This window comes from Doryrhamphus excisus, chromosome 5 (assembly GCF_030265055.1).
Source record: "Doryrhamphus excisus isolate RoL2022-K1 chromosome 5, RoL_Dexc_1.0, whole genome shotgun sequence".
NCBI lineage: Eukaryota > Metazoa > Chordata > Actinopteri > Syngnathiformes > Syngnathidae > Doryrhamphus > Doryrhamphus excisus.
Genome location: NC_080470.1, coordinates 6,279,197 through 6,299,358, shown reverse-complemented (window position 1 = coordinate 6,299,358; position 20,162 = coordinate 6,279,197). Strand labels below are relative to the sequence as shown.

General features: G+C 40.0%; 1 protein-coding gene across 12 annotated transcripts in view; it reads right to left on the bottom strand.

Moving 5' to 3' along the window:
- The window catches only part of lrrc7 (leucine rich repeat containing 7), an 80,508-nt gene that overhangs the window by 5,431 nt on the left and 54,915 nt on the right, over window positions 1-20,162 (bottom strand). For 7 of the 12 annotated variants that reach the window (XM_058072556.1, XM_058072557.1, XM_058072558.1 and 4 more), the window contains 21 exons: window positions 20,130-20,147; window positions 17,673-17,802; window positions 17,466-17,581; window positions 17,210-17,279; window positions 15,790-15,889; window positions 14,591-14,715; window positions 13,321-13,539; window positions 13,056-13,178; window positions 12,631-12,742; window positions 11,267-11,480; window positions 9,364-9,870; window positions 8,695-8,919; window positions 8,389-8,617; window positions 7,942-8,292; window positions 6,695-6,958; window positions 5,256-5,468; window positions 4,471-4,638; window positions 2,716-2,835; window positions 2,424-2,631; window positions 2,023-2,291; window positions 1,801-1,893 (listed from right to left, as the gene is read on the bottom strand). In XM_058072556.1, the coding sequence (XP_057928539.1) occupies window positions 1,801-1,893; window positions 2,023-2,291; window positions 2,424-2,631; window positions 2,716-2,835; window positions 4,471-4,638; window positions 5,256-5,468; window positions 6,695-6,958; window positions 7,942-8,292; window positions 8,389-8,617; window positions 8,695-8,919; window positions 9,364-9,870; window positions 11,267-11,480; window positions 12,631-12,742; window positions 13,056-13,178; window positions 13,321-13,539; window positions 14,591-14,715; window positions 15,790-15,889; window positions 17,210-17,279; window positions 17,466-17,581; window positions 17,673-17,802; window positions 20,130-20,147 (3,874 nt within the window). The remainder of the gene's footprint in view (window positions 1-1,800; window positions 1,894-2,022; window positions 2,292-2,423; window positions 2,632-2,715; window positions 2,836-4,470; window positions 4,639-5,255; window positions 5,469-6,694; window positions 6,959-7,941; window positions 8,293-8,388; window positions 8,618-8,694; window positions 8,920-9,363; window positions 9,871-11,266; window positions 11,481-12,630; window positions 12,743-13,055; window positions 13,179-13,320; window positions 13,540-14,590; window positions 14,716-15,789; window positions 15,890-17,209; window positions 17,280-17,465; window positions 17,582-17,672; window positions 17,803-20,129; window positions 20,148-20,162) is intronic. The other 5 variants (XM_058072553.1, XM_058072555.1, XM_058072559.1 and 2 more) reach the window with 5 other exon arrangements.

Here is a 20,162-nt window from a genome sequence, read left to right as displayed (position 1 = left end):
CGTACAACTACAAGAGGGCTTGTTAGCAGGTGAAAGCGTTCACAACAGTCACACATATATGGCACAGAAGGCATAAGGCAGGGGTGTCCAAACTTTTTCCACCGAGGGCCACATACTAAAAAAATTGATAGGATTTAAGGGCTTTGATATTTTGTAAACCAACACATTTAGACATGTTAAAAAAAAAAAGAAAGAAAGCAGCTTTGTGTTTTATTAGTATGAACATCACACTGGTCTTCTTCCCCATTTTTTCTGTTTGGTTTAAATTTATAAATAGTTAAACTTTCTTCTTAAATTTTCTTTTTCGAAATATGACCCTATTTAGAAAAAAAAGATCTGTTTTCCCAAATTACAAATTTATTTGGTTTGCTTCTCATAATATGACAACTTAAAAAATAAACATTTTTTACTGCTGTATTATTCCATTTGATATGACTTTCGTGATATGACTTTTGACCTATATTTTGACATTTCCAAAAAATACAACTTCTTTCATAATTGTGTTTGTTTTTCATAATATTATAATATTTAATATTTCAGCTTCAAAATATTAAAACATTAGTCTTCTAAAATTACAACTTGTCTTCCTTTTAATATTTTGGCTTTATTTTTGTAAAATTACTATTGATTTTTAATTTTTTTTTGTATTGTCTTGTTATATTTTTACAATGTGTATTGGGTCAATTAAAAAAAAACAGCTGTGGTCCACAAATGGCCCTCGGACCGCACTTTGGACACCCCTGGAAAGCATACCCAAGCATGTATATACTGTATATTCAACAAGGTGATTTCCTTGGTAACACTGACAACATAAAAATAACGAAAAATAATTATTCAGACATACAAAGAAAATAACTATTTCCCAAAGTAACAGCTTGATAACCCAAACAAGGAATGTAAAATCAATTTGAGACTCTGAATTGCATTTGTTTGAAGATAACTGACATAATGTCAATTTGGACCAGAAAATACCAGAAATATCATCACTATCACATTTTGAATATAATTACTGTCAAACCAAAAGTCTAATAATTCTATTTAAAATTTGAATTGGTTTTAAAAATATAGTTTTATTGTGTGCACAAACATACTTGCGTCAGAAAACCGACCTCTTCTAAAACCTGCAATAAGATGCATGACGCATAATGACTTCATTCACAGTGACTTCTATATATATTCCACCATGAGTGTTTCAAGAACTCTCCAAGTATGAGCTGTTTCTCCATTATTCAACATCTCAATAAACTGCAGCTGAATCTGTCAGAATTGGAGTCCACAGACTGAAGAGTTGAAGATGTAAAAGCCCTCACAGTGTCCCAGAACCAGGCAGCCTTCCTAAAATAGCTTTGAGAGCTCAACAAGCGACCACACTTCATGTGCCTGCGGGTGGCAGCATGTGCCTGAGGAAGACAGGCAAGTGCAAAGTAGAAAAAATAAAATAGCTTGGAATATGCTTCAATATGACACTATGTATGCATGTAAGCATGAAGATAACAACACAGTAAAAATACCAATAACCTATTGATATTTAATGTGTTGATCCTTTATAGCACTTGACTCATGTAAACATGGCTTGTTAGTTTTTCCCGGAAGTGCAGTTTTGATATATACCCAGATATGTAAATGAGATTTAAAAAAAATAAGGCAGTTGAAAGCTTACACTTACACTTGATGGTCCTTAACCATTTTATGTATGACAACCACAATTGTGATTGGTCAGTGTTTAAGGTGCAATTGCAGCTATAGAGACTTCAACTTAGCAAAGCCGACAGCTGCTGCAGTTGCCTGGCAGGGTCGTACCATGTCGGAGGGTTTGAAGGGGTTCCCCTGGCCGCTGATGCCACCAGAGATACTAAAACCAAGACCGGGGTTCTTCTCTATTCTTACACATAACTAGAAAGAGAGTAAGAACATACAAAAGTGAAAGCAAACACTTTTCAAATTGACTGAATGATGATACTTTCATGTCATTACAAAAACGTAATTCCGTAATTCTTTAGACCGTTGGGCAGAAACATGTACCTGTTCCTGGAAACCATCCGTGCTCTTCTGGCCTTTGGTCTGCAGAAGGCAACGAGCGCTCTGAGGCCGTGGGGTGGTGTGAGTGGTCACAACAACCTGGTTGCTATGGACCATTCCCTGGTTACTGTGGTACTGAGGGTTGTTGTGTGCGTGCTGGGGCTGATGGGATGTGTGGGAGATATGTGGGTTGTACTGGGTTTGGTTCCCGGATGACGACAAGGCCATGGGCATGCCAGCACCTGGGTAGACCTGGCCAGGGGTGTTATGGGCTGAATGGAAAGAATAAAGACACACAAATGTGTGAACTGTTAAATCTAAATCAGGGGTTTTCAGAGTCCTGTCAAATATCACTAAACAGCGGAGACTTCCTGAATAAATCCCTGTTTCCAAATGACTACTACCTTGAGGCATGTTGCCTTGATACTGCCCCCCGGACGGAACAATGGATAAGGGCATCCCTGGCTGGTATTGGCTCCCCTTGTTCATCATTCCGCCATCATAACCCTGTTGGCCAACCATGCGATGAGGGGTTGCGGCCGAGGAAGAGGACGAAGAAGTGACGATCATGGCGTTGTGTGATTGATGAGAAGGGTTGTGAGAGTGACTGGCCTGTGGAAATATGCAGGGAATCTTGGTAAACATAAAAAAAAAACGTAAAAATAAATTATTTTCTCCCATCTTGTCAGCTTTTACCTTTTTCATGAGGTTGTCAGGTGGGACGTCCCTCCTTCCAAGTGAGTAAGGAACCCATTGATTGCTCCCTGAAACAACCTCTTGGTCATTATCCAGCATGGCGGCTTGCTGGGAGGGGGTCTAAAAGACAGGAAAAGGGAATTCAATTATGAAAATGTATATAGATGTACAGTATTTCACAAAAGTGAGTACATCCCTCATATTTCACCAACTATTTTATTATATGCTCTCTAAGGACAATAGTACAAAAATGAAACTTGAATATTCTTTGGAGTAGTCAGTGTACAGATTGTATAATGCTGAAGGTGACGGAGTGCAAATGTCTCAACATGAACAAATTAAATGATCATTTTACAATGTAACACACTATACAATGGATGTATTTTGAATTGTTTTATTTTTTTAACAAGACTAAGTCACTGGTGCTGAAATGGTGCTCAGGATTTTGTCAATGCACAAAAATGCAATCCACGCCCTCGTTGTTTGTTCTTAAGTGAGAAAATCTTGCTGAAAATGACAATAACGATCACATCAGTTCAATACTTCGAATGAGTCATCCATCTATCCATCCATTTTCTATGCTGCTTATTCTCATTAGGGTCACAGGGGTATGCTGGAGCCTATCCCAGCTCACAGGGCACATATAGACAAACAACCATTCACACTCACATTCATACCTATGGACGATTTGGAGTCGCCAATTAACCTAGCATGTTTTTGGAATGTGGGAGGAAACTGGAGTACCCGGAAACACAGAGAGAACATGCAACCTCCACACAGAGATGCCCAGGCGGAGATTGGAACAAGTCAAGTCATGTCTCAAGTCATTGATGTCAGTGTCAAAGTCCAAGTCGACTTGCAAGTCATTGATGATATTGTCAAGTCATGTCTAAAGTCATCAAAATTGTGACTCTAGTCCACACCTCTAACTTATACCCAAGTTTCATTTCTTTAGTATTGTTCAAGATTTACCCGAAACAGTTTCTGAAACGGTTTCTTCCACCTCTCAATGTCCCATGTTTGGTGCTCTCGCGCAATTCCCAAACGGGCAATTTTGTGGTGTTGAAGGAGATGAGGCCTAGTGATGCTGATGGTTATTTGACTGCACTCAGCACGAGTAACAACCTTCATTTAGGCTGAGGATCATCCCATGTCTTGACGGACAGCCACTCGACTGACAGACAGACACTGTCTTACTGCGTCCAACCTCAGCAGGCCGAGAGGCCTTGCCTCAATAATCCAACCGTGGTCAAAGAAAGAAAGCTTGTTTGCCTTTGTCATCAAGGCAACATGATGTGAATACCTGACAGAAAATGATAATGAATCCAAATTTACGCCAATATTTTTGCCTTTGTGTGGTTTTTGATCAGGAGTGTTTCATGTCACGTACACGGTCCAATTGAGGCGCGGCATTATGCATGTGCTTAGCTTAGCATCATTTCGTTCGCTGTGAACACTAACATAACCAAAATGCGTCACAAATACCTTTTTTCAATTCAAGTGTGAATGCACCCTTAAATTTGCTGTCATCAGTACAATACATCTATTTCCCTTGTCCCATTTGTGTTTACTTAGTAATCATCGGTGACTATGACATAATTTTGCAATGAGAGTTTAAAGCTGGTTGGAGAAGAATACTGGCAATATTAGTTGTTTTAGCAAGCTTAAAAGCTGAAACTGCTGAAATTGAAGTCTTTATATATGCATTCATACAGTAAAGTACCAAGGGCTCGCTGTTCTGATTGAGATACTCACAGCAATGGCAGATGGAGGAGGAGGTAGTGGCAGCCAGCGGCCAGCAGGAGGCTCATGCTTAGTGTTATTGTAAACGTTAAAGTTCAAAGTGCTGCTGCGCCCCTGGCCGTGACCCCCGCCCTGACAGAGCATGCCCAGCGTGAGAGTATTGTGCTTTAGGACACCACTCTGATTGGAGAAGACAACATCACATGACATGGGTGAATGGAGAGAGAGATGGGGCGCAGAGCAAGCTGCAGCAGGGTGAGGACACACTGAGCTCCACAAAACATCAACACTGATAAGAAACACAGAAATAGTGCAGAGTTGCTGAAAGCACAGAAAAATGTTAGCTAGTGTTCAGTCATACGCACAGTGAATATTGTGTCATACAAGCAACGGTTGGTGAATAATGTCATTCCAACATTAGTTTGCTCAACCTGAAGTCACTTTGAACACTCAAGTGTTATAACCATAATAACTATAATATCACACTAAATTCTGAATATGTCTATCCTGAATGTAAAGTGGTACCAAATTACATTACTTTTCATAATGTTTATATAATTTGCATTGGGCTCCATACATTACAATGTGGTTTCTGCACATGATCACAGTAGTGAGTGTGCAGTAGGTTGGGCTGACAGGAAGTGACAGTGTGGAGTGGACACACACATGCAGCCGGACATGTATCTGGTCAAGTCTATAATACAAACAACGCACATAGATACAGACAAGGTTGTGTTGTATATGCTGTATGTGCATGTGAGTGTGACCTCCCTCGTATGTACATCATTTCAACGTACCCTGTCAAGACGTTTGGCCTCTATGTGCCTCAGCAGCTGTTGCCTCCAATCGGCAGGCATCTTGGACGTGATGTCTTCAGGCTTCTGCGGTACCACGGGTCTTACTTTGATGGTGTCATCTGAAGGCTTCTCTGGGCAGGTCGCCAGAGTATAGTCAGGAGGCATTTTTTCCAGTAGGGCAGCCATGGTGGGACGAGCTGACACTGGACGAGCCTAACAATTTAAACAACAATCAATTATACTAGCTCACAAATGCAAAAACATGTATAAGATTTGAAGAGCCACTACATGACTATTGGCTATTTGGTGCTTGATTCATGTTTTTTTTTAATTTTGAAATGCAAATGTTCTCCAATGTGAATATATTTTTATGTTTCCTTAGTCACCCATGAAAGCACACATATTATCTTTCCGTTTTATATAAATATTTGTGATCAAATCCTTTGCCTTGTTTGTGAAGTATTTTTTTATGACCACACCACAAACTGTGGAGAAAAAAAAGTGTTGCTCCATATTGATTTGGTCCGTCAAGGGCCTAACCAATTACTCAATCGAAACAACACACTTCAGATTAATTGACGAATTGAAGAAAAATAATAATTCGGTTTCGCCCTAATTTTCAGTAAGGTGACACTTTCAATGATTCTCTTCATCAGTGATTCTCAAATAGTGCTATTTGAAACCCACTTAAAGAAGTGTTCTTTATTTGAAATCCAACAACACAGACACCTACCTAACTCACAGTGTGAACAAAACCAAGACGAACAAAGAAGACAAAAATTTACCACTTCCACACAGAATGAGTGGAGAACTTTTTTTTTTAACTTGATCTCAACCATGGTATGTCGGCTGGGCTCAGTAGCCCATCTCCATGACCATGAGGTGTGAAATGCAATATAATCTAATGTCATGCTTATGGACATCACTGATAAGATTTGGTGTATACAGTACTCTGAAATATTAAAAAGAATAAGACAGCAGGAACAAGTCCTCCATGTTTGTGTCTCAGATGAGCTTCCTCACTGTGTCATCCTCTTTAATGCTGAAAGGAGCCAGCACAATCATTAGTATGCTGCTGGACACCTATCTGTGGCTATTTCGGGAAACGTCTGACTTGGGGCTATGCAGAACAAAAGTGAGGAAATTAAATGTGGACTTGGGGAAACCCTGTGTGACAAACCAAGGCTTTATCATTGGTACCTTCAACTGGAACTGGCTCAGAAATACATTCATGGTATGGCAAAAAGCATGACAGTAGATAAATGAATATAATGGAAAACATAAGGTTTTACCTTTGACAGCAATGGTAAATTGTCAGGCCTTTACATTTACCAGGAATATATGATGTGTTGGATTCTAATGAGTTCATTGAGTCCAACAAAAAAACATGTTAATGAGACGGCATCATGCATCAAAAAAATAGTTGTAGTTATGCTCACGTTATTTGTCGTGTGACAGACCTGAGATGCTCCATAGGTCTCAGTGCTGTAACTTCTAGCAGACAGGGGGCGACGTTGAGTCAAGCTCTTAGTTGGATAACCAATCATTGGTTTCTTCTGTTCCTGGTAGGTGGGGTAATCGTCATCATAGCGGCCATTTCTCTTGTTGTGCATCATTTGACTCTGGCTGTCCACCATGTTGGCAGAATGATCCATGGGGCTCGAGTAAGCAAGAGCGCGACTGTAAAGTGGAGGGTCCCCCTGCTGCAAGAAGGGACAAGTATGAATCCACAGAACAGTAAACATAACATGTGACATAACAAATAAACCAATAGGGTCTAGATATATTTTTAAACGTAGGCACATTTTCCAAGTAATATGCTACTCACTGTTGCTATGTTGGAAACTAGAAGTCATTTTATAAATAGAAGACGTTTAAATCAGGGGTCTCAAACACATGGCACTTGATATGAAAGTTTAATGTTAGTCCGGCCCGCGCAAGTTTGATATGGATGCTGTATGGTATCATGTACGCAGAAAAAATTATTACGTTTGATTAATGTTCATGTTAAAGGTTAAATAACTGTTAATAGTTATCCTCCCTATCCGTGTGGAAGTGGTAAGTTTTTGGCTATTTAAGTTTAAAGGAAATAACTTGAAGGATACCGTTTAGGTCGCTAGCTCTCTAGTTTGCAAGTTAGCATGTGTCTCAAGATGTTGTAAATAAAAAAAGTATAAATGTGACTATAGTGGTGTTTTGTCATGTCTACAGGGCTCTAATAATGCTTTGTTAATTTTAATCAGAAAAGAAATAATTTGTCTACCCACCAACTATATGTGGTTTCTTAAGTTTTTATTATTTGTCATTTTATTATTATTGTTATTATATTTATTTATTACTGATTGATTGATTTTCTTTATTCTTGATTTGTTTATTTATTTTTCATCTTATTTTGTGTAGAAAAATAAAAAGTAAGATATTTGAGAACAGTGGAATGTTTTATCAGAGCTTTTCTTGTAGAAAATCGGAACCAAAGCAAAGTTTATTCATTTTTCTGTTTTTAATAAATGCGTTTTGTTTTTTTTGTGAAAACCTGATGCGGCCCAGTCTCACCCAGACCCTAGCTTCAGTGGCCACCAGGTAAATTGAGTTTGAGACCCCTGGTTTAAATGATTTGTCTTTGATCATATGATAAATAACTTTCTTTTTAAAGTGTGAATAATTCTGTAGACAGCAAATGTCATACCTGCTGTCGATACTGAGCTTCCTGCAGGGCCTCCTGCTGGGCTTCATGAACTCGGCGGAACAATGCAAGTTCAGTTGAGCTAACCAGGGAGTCTGCTCTCCTCAAAAACCCTGGCCTGGAACGTTGTGAGGGTACTGGCTGCTGCTGCTGGCTGGTGGAACCATCCTGATTGATTGGAGATTGGGGGAAGGAGAACATCTCCAGTGGTGGGTAAGCACGGTACCGAGGGCTCACCAACTCCTTGGGTAATGTCTTTCCAGGTTGATTGATATACTCTAATGCTTTTGATGAGTGGTTGACATAATCTGGTGTATTCGGGAAAGGGGGAGGGGCCCGGCGGTCCATGGTCACCTGTTAGAATTGTGGATTGTGAGTATTGATGGATTTACATATTTCAACTAATGAACAATACATTTGTAAAAATCCATAAGAACATGTGTTGCTAACCTGGGGGTTATAGTTTTGGTCAAAGTGGTAAGCCTTCTGTGGAACTGCAGGTTTTTGGCTGTGTCCCTGCTGGTTCTGGTTTCCATGCGCTTGGAATGCAAGTTCCTCATCTAACATAGGTGCAGACTGGGACCGGGCCATGTTGGTCTGCTCCATGGAACCCGGCAGCTCTTGTCGGTCCAAACTACTCTGCTGCTCAATAGATGAACTGTATGTGTCCACGGGAATACTGCAGAAGAACAGACATGGGAAATATGCTGCACATGCCTGACTCAAAGTGGATATATTGTTAAAAACCAAATCTACCTGTATACTTTATAGGAGCCTATGTCGATCTCATCGATGCTCTGGGATTTCTTAAACTTGGACCTTGTCTCCTTCATCATAGGTGACAGTCGGTCAGAGCTTTTACTCATTACCACAGTTACCTTGTTGCCTCCGGAAACAGTGAGCTGGTCCTTTCTGTTCTGCTCCCCTTGATTGTTGTGGTAGGACCAGCTACCAGGCAGAGGACCTGCTGCTTGCTCCCGCCTTCCAGCAAAAACACAAGTTCTAGTCAAGTAATGTTTTCTAATAAGTAGCTTTGGCCAGCCAAAAGTCAACAACAAACTCGTAGTGTCATGGTAATAGAATAGACACCATTGAAATATGCCTTAAGTGCTGTGAGCAGTGACTTGTTTGGACATTTAATACATGCATCATGTATTAAATGTATGCATCAAGGTGATGCCCCGTTAATTATCACATCACTGCATTTTATTCCCTAATCTGACCTTTTTCCAATATCTCAGAACTGATGGTGTTTTAGTACTTCATTTTGAATCTGTAGAACAACGGCATGCTTTTCTCTATGGATTCACACATTTGTCTCTGCACTGGTAATGCCAATGCAACAATATTATCTGGCAAAAATGCATGAGAAAGTAAGTGACAGGCTACCGAAGAGTGAAATTGATGATCTCTTGCTTCATTTACCTTGTATCTGCCACCTTGCGGTCTGGATTGGGGCTTGAGGTTGGTGTAAGGTCCAATTTGGAGGGAAAAGCTGTCCTGTCCTCCAATGGGCTTGGGGTACGGGTCCAATTCTGCCAAGGATTCTGGGAAGGTTGTGCAGAGGCTTGGTTTTCATTGTCATGGGCAGAGCGTTGGTTACTGTGAAAGGGAAGCGTCTGTGTGTCCAGCTCTAGTGGGACGCCTACTATTCGCTCTTGCCTCAGGAGAGGACGGCGGCCATGTGACGACTGGCTCCGAGGTTTGGAACCCAGCGGTGGGTTTCCCTGGCTCGTAGCTGAGGATGAATGGTCTAAGGGAGACTCCTCAGCATCAAACCCAGTGTTGTCATAGTGAGGAGCCTCTGACCACTCAAAAGGCTCACTTAAAGGACGTCTATCACCACGTTGCTGCAGGGTCCCTGATGGAGGAGTTTCTCTTTGCGATAGCAAGGGCTTGGAGTCGATAGGTTTGGGGAAAGACTGGGCCAGCCTAAGGTAAGAGAGGAATGTACATCTTAAATTATATCAAGTTTATCTTTTCTTAAACCGTATTGTAACAACCAACTACATTACTGAAACGAAACAGAGCTAATATTGGACCACACCACCTTCTATGACACTGGGAAGACATTATGATTGGCTCTGATCATTAAATCAACGCAATGTCCAAAAATATAATAAATATACATGAACTCAACAAAAATATAAACATTGCTGTACCTTTCATTGGCCACAATAATAGAAGGCCACTCCAAAATGTGCAGTTTAAACCGTATTGGTATACTGACAGGACCCTCCCCCCAAAGTTTTTGAAGTGGCCTTTTATTGTAACCATGCCAACCAAAAGCACACCTCACAATACTGCCATTTGATTATCACATTAAAATACAAGTGATATATATAGGCGGTCATGGCAGGTCCAACATAACACAGAAAAAAAAAGATATCCTCCCATTCCATGTGGAAGTGGTAGAAGAAATAAAATCGAGGAAAACTGCTTAGTTTGCTAACTAGCGGCAGTCTTGAGCAGCATAAGAGTTCCGCAATGTGGCATAAACAATGAATGTAAAGGTGACTTTATGTGTGTTATGTTATGTCTCTGGCTCCATTAATTTCAAAAAACATAGTTAGAAAGTCATAAACAGTTTTTCTATGCCCTAACTACAAACATATTCTATTTATTGAAGCCTATAATAAATAAATTAATTTATCACGGTCAGGTCTGGAGCTAATTAACCACAATGAAAAAGAGCCGACTGTATAAGCTGGTTACTGTTTACATGCTTTTACGTGCTCTGATTTAGTGTTAAAATGTGCCGACCACCTGCCAGTAACCCAAAAAAAACATATGGTGTGGTTTTCAACACTACATCAACAATTACCCCTTATTATGGCATGCAATTTAAATCCAACCATATATTACTGTTTTGAGCCTCAAAACTGCCCACCACTCATAGGTTTTAAATGCTGTGCATGTCGAACCTTTCACACTTAATTACAGCTCTTACTGCAGGCTTTATGTTTAGTGGTAATAACCTCTAAACACATCCTGATGTTTGTACTGGTCAGCTTTCAAGCGGGGGAGGAGAAGGATGAGAGAGTGAATCGTGACAAGTCTGTAGCATCCCAATGAGCTTCTCTGACCTTGACAGAGCAAGCAAAGGAATGGGAAAGACAGAGAGGGATGCAGGGTGGAGGGAGTTAAATAGGATGGATAGAGCAGAGCAATGAGATGGGAGATAGATGAGGATGATAGATGAGGGAGATTGAACTGGAGGGGGTGGTGTTGAATAAAAAGAGGACATGATGGATAGTTGTAAATAAGAGACAGAGCGAGAGACAGAGGTGACATTGAATATGCACTATTATTGTTTAGTTTGGTGTACCTGTTGGTCCAGTGCGTTTGAAGAGCCTGATCCTTGTTGGGTGCTGGTAGGGCAGGGTTGTGTTGGTGTGCATGAGAGTGAGTGTGTGAGTGTGCATTAGCGGGTGGGTTGGAGGAGCCAGAGGAGCCCTGCGAGGGAGAGTAGTCAGAGTAGGTGGCTGAGGAGCCACTGTGGTTCAGACAGTGGAGCTTATCCACCTCTTCATCTGTAGACTCTATCGACAGAGGACAGAAACAGCTTAGCTCGGTTGAGTAAAAATAACAAACTCTGCTGACAATCCTTTGCTATAGACACATTTACTTGGAAAACAATACATTCATTTTCTACCGCTTTTTCCTCACGAGTTTCGCGGGGGTGCTGGAGCCTATCCCAGCTGTCTTTGAGTGAGAGGCGGAGTACACCCTGGACTGGTTGCCAGGCATTCACACATTGGCAACCATTCAGACAATTTAGAGTCTCCAGTTAATCTCCAATGTATATTTCTGGAATGTGTGAGGAAGTCGGAGTACCTGGAGAGCCTACACAAGCCCCGAGAGAACATTCAGTTAAATAAAAATATATTTATAACTTTTATTTATATTTATTTTTATCCATCCATCCATACATTTCCTATGCCGCTTGTCTTTAGTAGGGTCATGGGTATGCTGGAGCCTATCCCAGCTGACTTCAGGCAACAGGCGGGGTACACCCTGGACCAGTTGATTTATTTGTTTATTTTTTATTAATTTTTTTTATTGATATTCTGTCTCTGGGGCTGCAAGGCCAACGAGTGGTTAGTACGCAGGTCTCACAGCGAGAAGACCCGAGTTCGATTCCACCCTCGGGCATCTCTGCGTGGAGCTGTGCATGCCTGGGTTTTCTCCGAGTACTCCGGTTTCCTCCCACATTCCAAAAACATGCTAGGTTAATTGGCGACTCCAAATTGTCCATAGGTATGAATGTGAGTGTGAATGGTTGTTTGTCTATATGTGCCCTGTGATTGGCTGGCGACCAGTCCAGGGTTTACCCCACCTCTCGCCCGAAGACAGTTGGGATAGGCTCCAGCACCCCCGCAACCCTCGTGAGGATAAGCTGTAGAAAATGAATAAATGAATGAATGAATGAATTCTGTCTCTGTATAAGTACCATCAAAATCATGGACTCTTCTTGTCTTTCTAAGGGGGTAATCATCAGGGATCAAATAAGTACATTGAATGCAGCATTATAGTATTCCCTCACTCTCAGCGTTTAGTGCTGAAATTAATCCGAGTAGCACCATGACTAATTAATGGACACTATTACAACAAGCTGGAAGCACTTTATAATAGGAACAGATTAAATGTGGTTAAGCCTGTATGACTCTATGTTTCAATGTAATACGGCACCTTTCTTGTCCTTGCCAAGTAGCACCACCTTTGGTTTGTAAATCGGTGGCTCTACCAGGGTGGGCCTCATATCAGATATGCGGATGTCATTGGGTGAGCCTCCCATTGAGTCCTATGGAAAGGAATACATAACACACGCTGGTTAGTTAGGGTAAAGCATCACTGCACAGCAATTGGGGTTTTGGATAGTTATGTGAAGGATTAGTCCTACGTTGCGGCTTTCAAATATAAAAATACTATACAAACTGGTAGTTCTGTATGGGTGTTCTGCTGCCAGTTGTACTGGTTTACTGCATGTGAATGGAATCATGAAGAACCAACTCCAAAATTCTTCAAATTCATTTAGACCTCCCAAATAAAAGACATTTCAAGACGTTCAACCGCAATCTGATCTGATGGTTTGTGTGTGTGATGAAGGTACAAACCTCTGAGCTCTCTGTCAGGTCCTCTTTCTCCTTCCTTTTTGGGATGTCAATGCCAGAATTATGCATTGGTCCCTGATCCATCAACTGAGTCTGAGAGAAGTCCTGCATCTCTCTGTCCGTTACCTGATGAACACACAAACAAAAGCAAACAACGCATTCAATTTGGCTCAAATAAACAAACACAAACAGAGAGTATACATCAGATTATTTGTAATTTCTAATTTCAATATTCATTATTTTTTGATTGGGAGTGTATGTTTTCTACCTCTTTAGGAGGCAGGGGCCACGGTGGTTCGTATGGTTCATTGCTGTGGTGCGTAAGTTCCATGTTCGTTCCTGCTGAGGTGGCAGTGCCCGTGCTAAGATGATGCTGGTGCCCATGTCCGGTGTGAACATTTTTACCCACAAGGCTTTGCACTGACTTGACCATGTTCTTCAGGTCCTCAGGGTAGGGTGTTGGATAGCGTTTGAGGTTTATCTCCACCTATTTAAAAAGACGAATCCCACATCACACACACACACGAACCAAGTATACACACTATTTTGTTGTCATGACATTTAAACTGAATCACTGACATTTCTGCATTCAGGAGACATTCTAATGGGAAATGCATAAACAGCAATACAATTTTATTGCCGATTGAGAACATACTAACTCCTTATTTCTAAAATCACAAATACTTAAACTCGCTGATATAGTTAATCTTCAAACAGCTAAAATAATGCATAAGGCTAAAAACAACCAATTACCTAAAAATGTCATCCAATTCTTCTTCTACTACGTTAAAAAGCCATAGCATTTCAGTATGTGGAATCAAACTATGGAATGGATTGAGTAAGACCCTCAAACAATGCACAACGATGAGCCAATTCAAGAAACAACACAAGCAGTTGATGTTTGCTAAATACAAGGATGAAGAGTCTTGAACCAGTCATGATGTGCTTTATATATCACTATATTGACACTTACTACGGTAGCCATTATGTCATTGGATGGTCATATCACCTCGTACTTCGGTACGTGACAAAAAATTACAAAATAAAAAAAAAAATCCTTAGACTGTATTATGGAAAGCAGGAAGTGAACAAATGTAACAGTTACTGATTGTAAAAGTACCAGATGGAGGGGTAGGATTTAATAAGCTTTGCTTCTTCCTACTCCTTTTGGACATGTGGAACTGTGAACTGATTATGTGATGCACTCAATTGTAATCTGATACATGTTCAAATTAAATAAAACCATTAGCATTACAACCCTTCAAATTTGCAGATTTGTGGTGCAAACATTTATATTTTCTATGTAAATAGGGACAAAATAAGAATGAAAGATTCCATCCAGCAGTTTGTCCAATATAATACATTTAGTAAAGTCAATGTGCAAGCCAGGAACTCAACACTGTGTATTGATAACCAGAATTTGACATGCTAACAAACAGAAGTAGACTACAGGGATACTGCACTGCAATCATCACTCATACACAAACACAGACATACATAGATATACGGACAGACAAAACAGAGAGATAAGGGCGGACCTTGACCTTCCCGGAGTTGTCTTCCTCTTCTTTTTTGTCCTCAAAATCGAAGGCCACTGTCATTCTCTGCTGTCTCTGCTCCTCCCACAGAGTCGGATTAAAGCTGTCACTGTCTGACTGATAATCTGCACACACACACACAAAAGAGCATCAACTAGAGGGGAAAAAACGTAAAACTGGCAATGAATTTTCAAGAGAATTTAGTAGGACAGCTATCCATCAGTGCTGTGCTTGTGATTATAAATAGTCAGTCCTGCAGTAACACACTTCAGATAGTTCCATGTGTAATGTTTAAACACTAAATTATGATCTTAAATTGTAAGTAGTTAGGGGAATATGTTTATCCACATTGTTATTATTTCAATACAGTGGAACCTCAGTTAGCGTGTTTTGCCACGGTTTGCGTACATTTTCTAGTTAGCATAGCATGTGACATCCGTCTTGTCCTGTTAACACACTGGGTGAGTCCATATGTGTTCTGTGAACATTCTGTTTGCATCCTGAGCTTGCTAACAAAATGGCAACCAGAACAGGAAGTCAGCTACAGCATGTCGCCCAACTATGACGTCATCAGCGGTTCATTCTTAAAATTAACACAAAACACATGTTTATAGTTTGAATTATAATTTGACATGCATGAAATTCATAATACCACAAAGTCCCAGGAGGATCAACACCTTTCTCTTTAACACCACCTTCTTGTTTTATCATGAGTTACTTCAATAGTGTTTCTAACCGTCTTTATCCAAATGCTGGGACTTAAATTGACTCCATTTTGGGATAGCGTTTCTCACCGTCTTTATCAAAATGCTGGTACTTAAATTGACTCCATTTTGGGTTACTGAGATGACAAACACTCGTGAATTCAAGAAATAACTCATGGCAAAACAGGAAGGTGGTGTCCGTGTTGATCTTGTGTCTGTGGGAACAGTCACATCAAGAATCCTGTCTTGAATTAAGGTAAAAGTAATCGTTATCGTTTATCCCTTTCATCATGTATATGTGTTTATATGTAATGGATTCATTGGATTTACAATAGTTCTTATTGATTTTGGAGTCTGACCTTCTGGAACAAATTAGTGATGCTAAAAATGGTCCGCTGTATTGTAATCATTTATTTTTAAACATTTTTCGTGTGAAATCCTGCCAAATCAAATGCACCCCAACACGCACACACTCTGCGCACACACATCTTGTACCCTCATCATGTCGAGGTTGCTGAGGAAACATGTAGTTGGTCAAAACCTTCTGTTTGGTTTCAGGGTGGGCTTCTGTCTGCAAGGGGATCAGAGCCTTGGACTGTAAAGACAGACGTATGATTGTGTCAGAATTACATTTTCAATTCAAATCTCGTTTACAGATATATAATCTGGACAAAATACACATCACATGATATCATCAACATCCGATTCCAACATTTTACTTACATATTTTTTTCAGTGAGAGGCGCAAAAGTTAATAAAGATTAACATTTCAGAGCACTTTGATGCCATAAAAAGGATGGCAGAAGTGCATTTGGTAAGTGCTTGCCAGTGATCATGACAATAGAAGAATCACACATGACAGGAAGGATGAAATAGTTCATGGAGTTATATTTGTAAATTTGTATATTTGTGTTCTTTATGTTCGCATATTAATTGATACTTTAGCTGTCACAAAAGCAAAAAATATGTGAAATGTATCTTTTTTCACAAAAGCTTTTTATAGTTGGGAACTGAAATTTTCCTGAAACTTACTTATATTCTACTGCTGATTACTAAAGAACGGAAAAAGATAGAAACAAACTTTTTTTTTTCTGATGAAAGATAGGAGTCTAATCGTTCTTATTTTCATATTTATACAGCCATAGAACATAATATTTTGTGTGCCTTCAAAGATGTCTTTTCATAAAAATGTTGGGGATTGAATGAGTGCAAGTCTAAGTACAAGTCTAAGTCATTTAGACGTGCAAGTCTAAATGAAGTCTCAAGTCAAGATAGGCCAGCCAGGTCAAGTGAAGTCTAAAAACATTTTTGAGTATTTACAAGTCATAAGAACTATTGCCCCACCCCCAAAAAAAATGCCAAATGTAACAATCTATTAAATCTGAATTGTATTTATATTGCACTTTGAATTGTTTTATTTAGTTCTGACATAGTCAGTAAACAGAAATGTAATCCACATCATCATTGTTTGTTTTTACATGTGACTTGATGTTAATAGATGCATTCAATGAGGCAGATTCTGTTTGAATCTCCACTGGCGGTATTCGTCAAGAAGGGCAAAATAAAGGTCCCAAGCCAAAAATCCGTATGCAGATCAAAATTATCTGCTGTGGCGACTCCGTAAGGAAAAAGCTGAAAGAAACAATCACATTAGGTGAACACATTTAAGCAAAATATCAAGTATTTTTCCAAGTCATCAGACTAAAGTCCAAGTCAGGTCGTGAGTCATTGATGTCATAGCCCAAGTGGAGTTGCAAGTACTGGATGCTTTTGTCAAGGCCGGTTCATTGTCATCAAAATTATGACTTGAGTCCAAGTCGCGTCACTCGAGTCCACACCTGTGTTGCTAGCTGATTCATTTTGCATTACATACATGTAACAGCTAGAAGAGTTCCGTGGGGGAAGGAAGCTCTACCTGATTGTCAGAAAGCCAGAGAGCTGCCAGGTCCTTCAGCTTAGTAAAGGTGAACGGTAGATTCTTTAACCTGACAATGAGAGACAAGGGAGGGGAATGGGAGAGAAAGATGTTTCCTGTGCCCACGTACTGTACAGCCCGCAGAGCATGTAACCATAGCAACACACTCTCTTGTTGCCATGGGAACTGCTGGCAGTAAGAGCAACTAGACAATCATTGATAAAAGTTCCCTTTAGGTGTGTGTGTGTGTGTGTACCTGTTATCACTAAGGTTTAGGACTCGTAGTTTGGTCATCTGTCCGATCTCATCGGGAAGGAACTCAAGTTTGTTGGAGCGTAGCGACATCACTGTCACATTCTTACAGTTACCGATCTTAACACAGATACAAAAATAGTTTATCAGGTCATGCAACATCCCAACATGGAGGAAGTCTCTCCTTTAAGAAACGCGGGTAAGCAGTCACCTCTCTTGGAAGTTCTGTGAGAAAGTTCTCATCAGCAGCAAAGGTACGCAGACTGTGCAGGTAGCCAATAGTTGGAGGCAGGGACTCCAGCTCATTACAACTACAGTCCAGTTCCTCCAGCAAACAGAGACTGAGTGGAAGACATGGTGAGAAACAGAGAAAATGGCAAAGAAATAAAGCAAATCATTCTGCAGGAGCCTTACTGTGATTGAACACGACGGTTTTATCAGCCAATTGAGGCATAAAAATGAGATACTGGATCATATTGGTATGGAATCAAAAGTCATGTATTCATTACAATACAATGCCGAGGTTATTTTTTTAACCCTCAATCATGTTCTTCAATGCGGAGCTGAACTAACTCCCAGTACCATTCCATGTCGGGCCCTCAACAGGGCCTTTTGACCCCTTTGTCTACAATCAGTGGCCTGCCCAACAGAAGACCAATGCTAATGAGACAACAATTTACTGTCATTGTTAACATTGCAAGAGTCAGCCTTTATAATTCCCACCAGCCTGGACCATCTGGGCCACCATACGGTCGGAGGAGAGAGAAGAGGAGGGGAGTTTCTTATTCTTTATTTAGATGTCTTACCAGCCCAGCACAGAAATCCTTAAAGCATTGCCAGGTGTCACACTTGAAGCAAGAAGGCCCTCCAATCTAGTCTAGTCTCTAGTCTAGATCTAGTCTCTCATTAAATGGCTGAGAGCATCATCTAAATGAGCAGATATGTGAATACACAACAGCGAATGAGTTAAATAGTTGTACAGTACATGTTGTAAATAAAGCATTTTATTATCTGATACATTGCATGGAAAATTTATTTAATTTTCTATATATTTGTGGTTCACCGGTAAATGTTTTTGTTCATGTAGCTGATTCCTAATTAAACAGAAATAAAATATCTGCCACCATTATAAATGTTCTGAAACACCAGTTTAGTTACGTCATTACAGTGGATCTGAGCCGGAAAAAAACACACCGCTCGATGCCTGCATAATGTCATTGTGAGCGGTCACCAGGACGCGTGACACCTCATGGTGCCTTAATTCAGCAATGTTTTGCTTTTTCTTTGGCTTTTTGCTGCAATGCTTATTCCAATGAATGGACTTGGACCTGGCCTTCATGCATGACATGATGCAAGACATCGGTGCTGAAGAACTTAGTTCAATTAGCATCTAAAGTTCCACTCGAATATATGTAAACAAATACAGTAGATCCCCGCTATTCGCAGGGGGTTGCAAAAGTGTGAATAATTAAGACGCTCGTAAAAAATGTTTGAACATTTTATCACTCAACTTGCTCACTGTGCAACCAAAAAAATAGTACAAGTAACAAATGTGGACTACACAACGTAACTGCACCATGGACTGTGTGGTATAAAAATAAAAGATTACACACTAATGCATTTGGAAAGCAATACCATTTTATTGTAATTCATTACCCACATAGGCATATTGGGTAAATCAGTGTATGTGTGGGCTTCCCAAAAATTGCTTTGCATGAATATTATAATATCAGCATCTACTTTGATACCTGCATAGTCCGTGTGGTGAAGTTACATTGTGTATTTTGGTGGTTTGTGATGTGTCAGTAATATAGCCCCTCCTTTTCGAGGGGGTCCCCAAAAGAACATCTTTTCAAGCAAGACTACTTTCTATGCAACCCAATAAACGAATAAACAACCTAAATATTGACAGCACGAGCACAAAACGGTGGGCTTACCCACAGATTTAAAAAAAAATCTGAGAATTGCAGGGATCCACTGTACATATAAATGTAAATATTAGCATCCAAGTATGAGTTGATTAATATGAAAAATAGGCAGCGAAAACATGGGAATAATTACTGGAGGTCACTGTCATAACTGAAGGAGTAAGCAAGGGACATGTTAAGGTCCTTAGGGGAAATAGTGGATCCACAGGTCTACTTATTGAATCTATAGCCAGGGATTCGTTCAGAAAAACAGAATTGTTTGTGAGTGCATTCAGAATATGCTTAACTGAATAAGTTATAATAATAAAAATAATATCAGTGCTGAAATGGTTTCTGGGTTGTATTTGTTGTCTCCATCGAGCTACATAATGATGTGCTCTGATCAGATTGGATTTAATTTAAAATATCTCCACATGAATTCTCATATTTGATTTGCTAAACTTTGATAGAAAGTAAACATCTTGGTATTGACGTCCTTTCACTTTCTTTTTCAGTGAGCTTCGGTTCATCTTCAGTTGACTTCATTTTGAATGGAAGTCCTGACAATAAAACACAGTTTAGGGAGGTAATCACGTGGAAACATTTTGTGCACTGAAACCAAATTAAAGTTGAGTTTGCATGAAATCTTAATGCCTTAAAGACATTTCACACAGTGTGTTTGTATCTGTGACAAAGCTGAACAGCTCTCTGTCTCTGAACGCATCCCTGGAGCCACAAACTAATGTGCTAATGTTACTCACCCTTGCTTGGGCTTCGCGCTAATGCCACAGCAA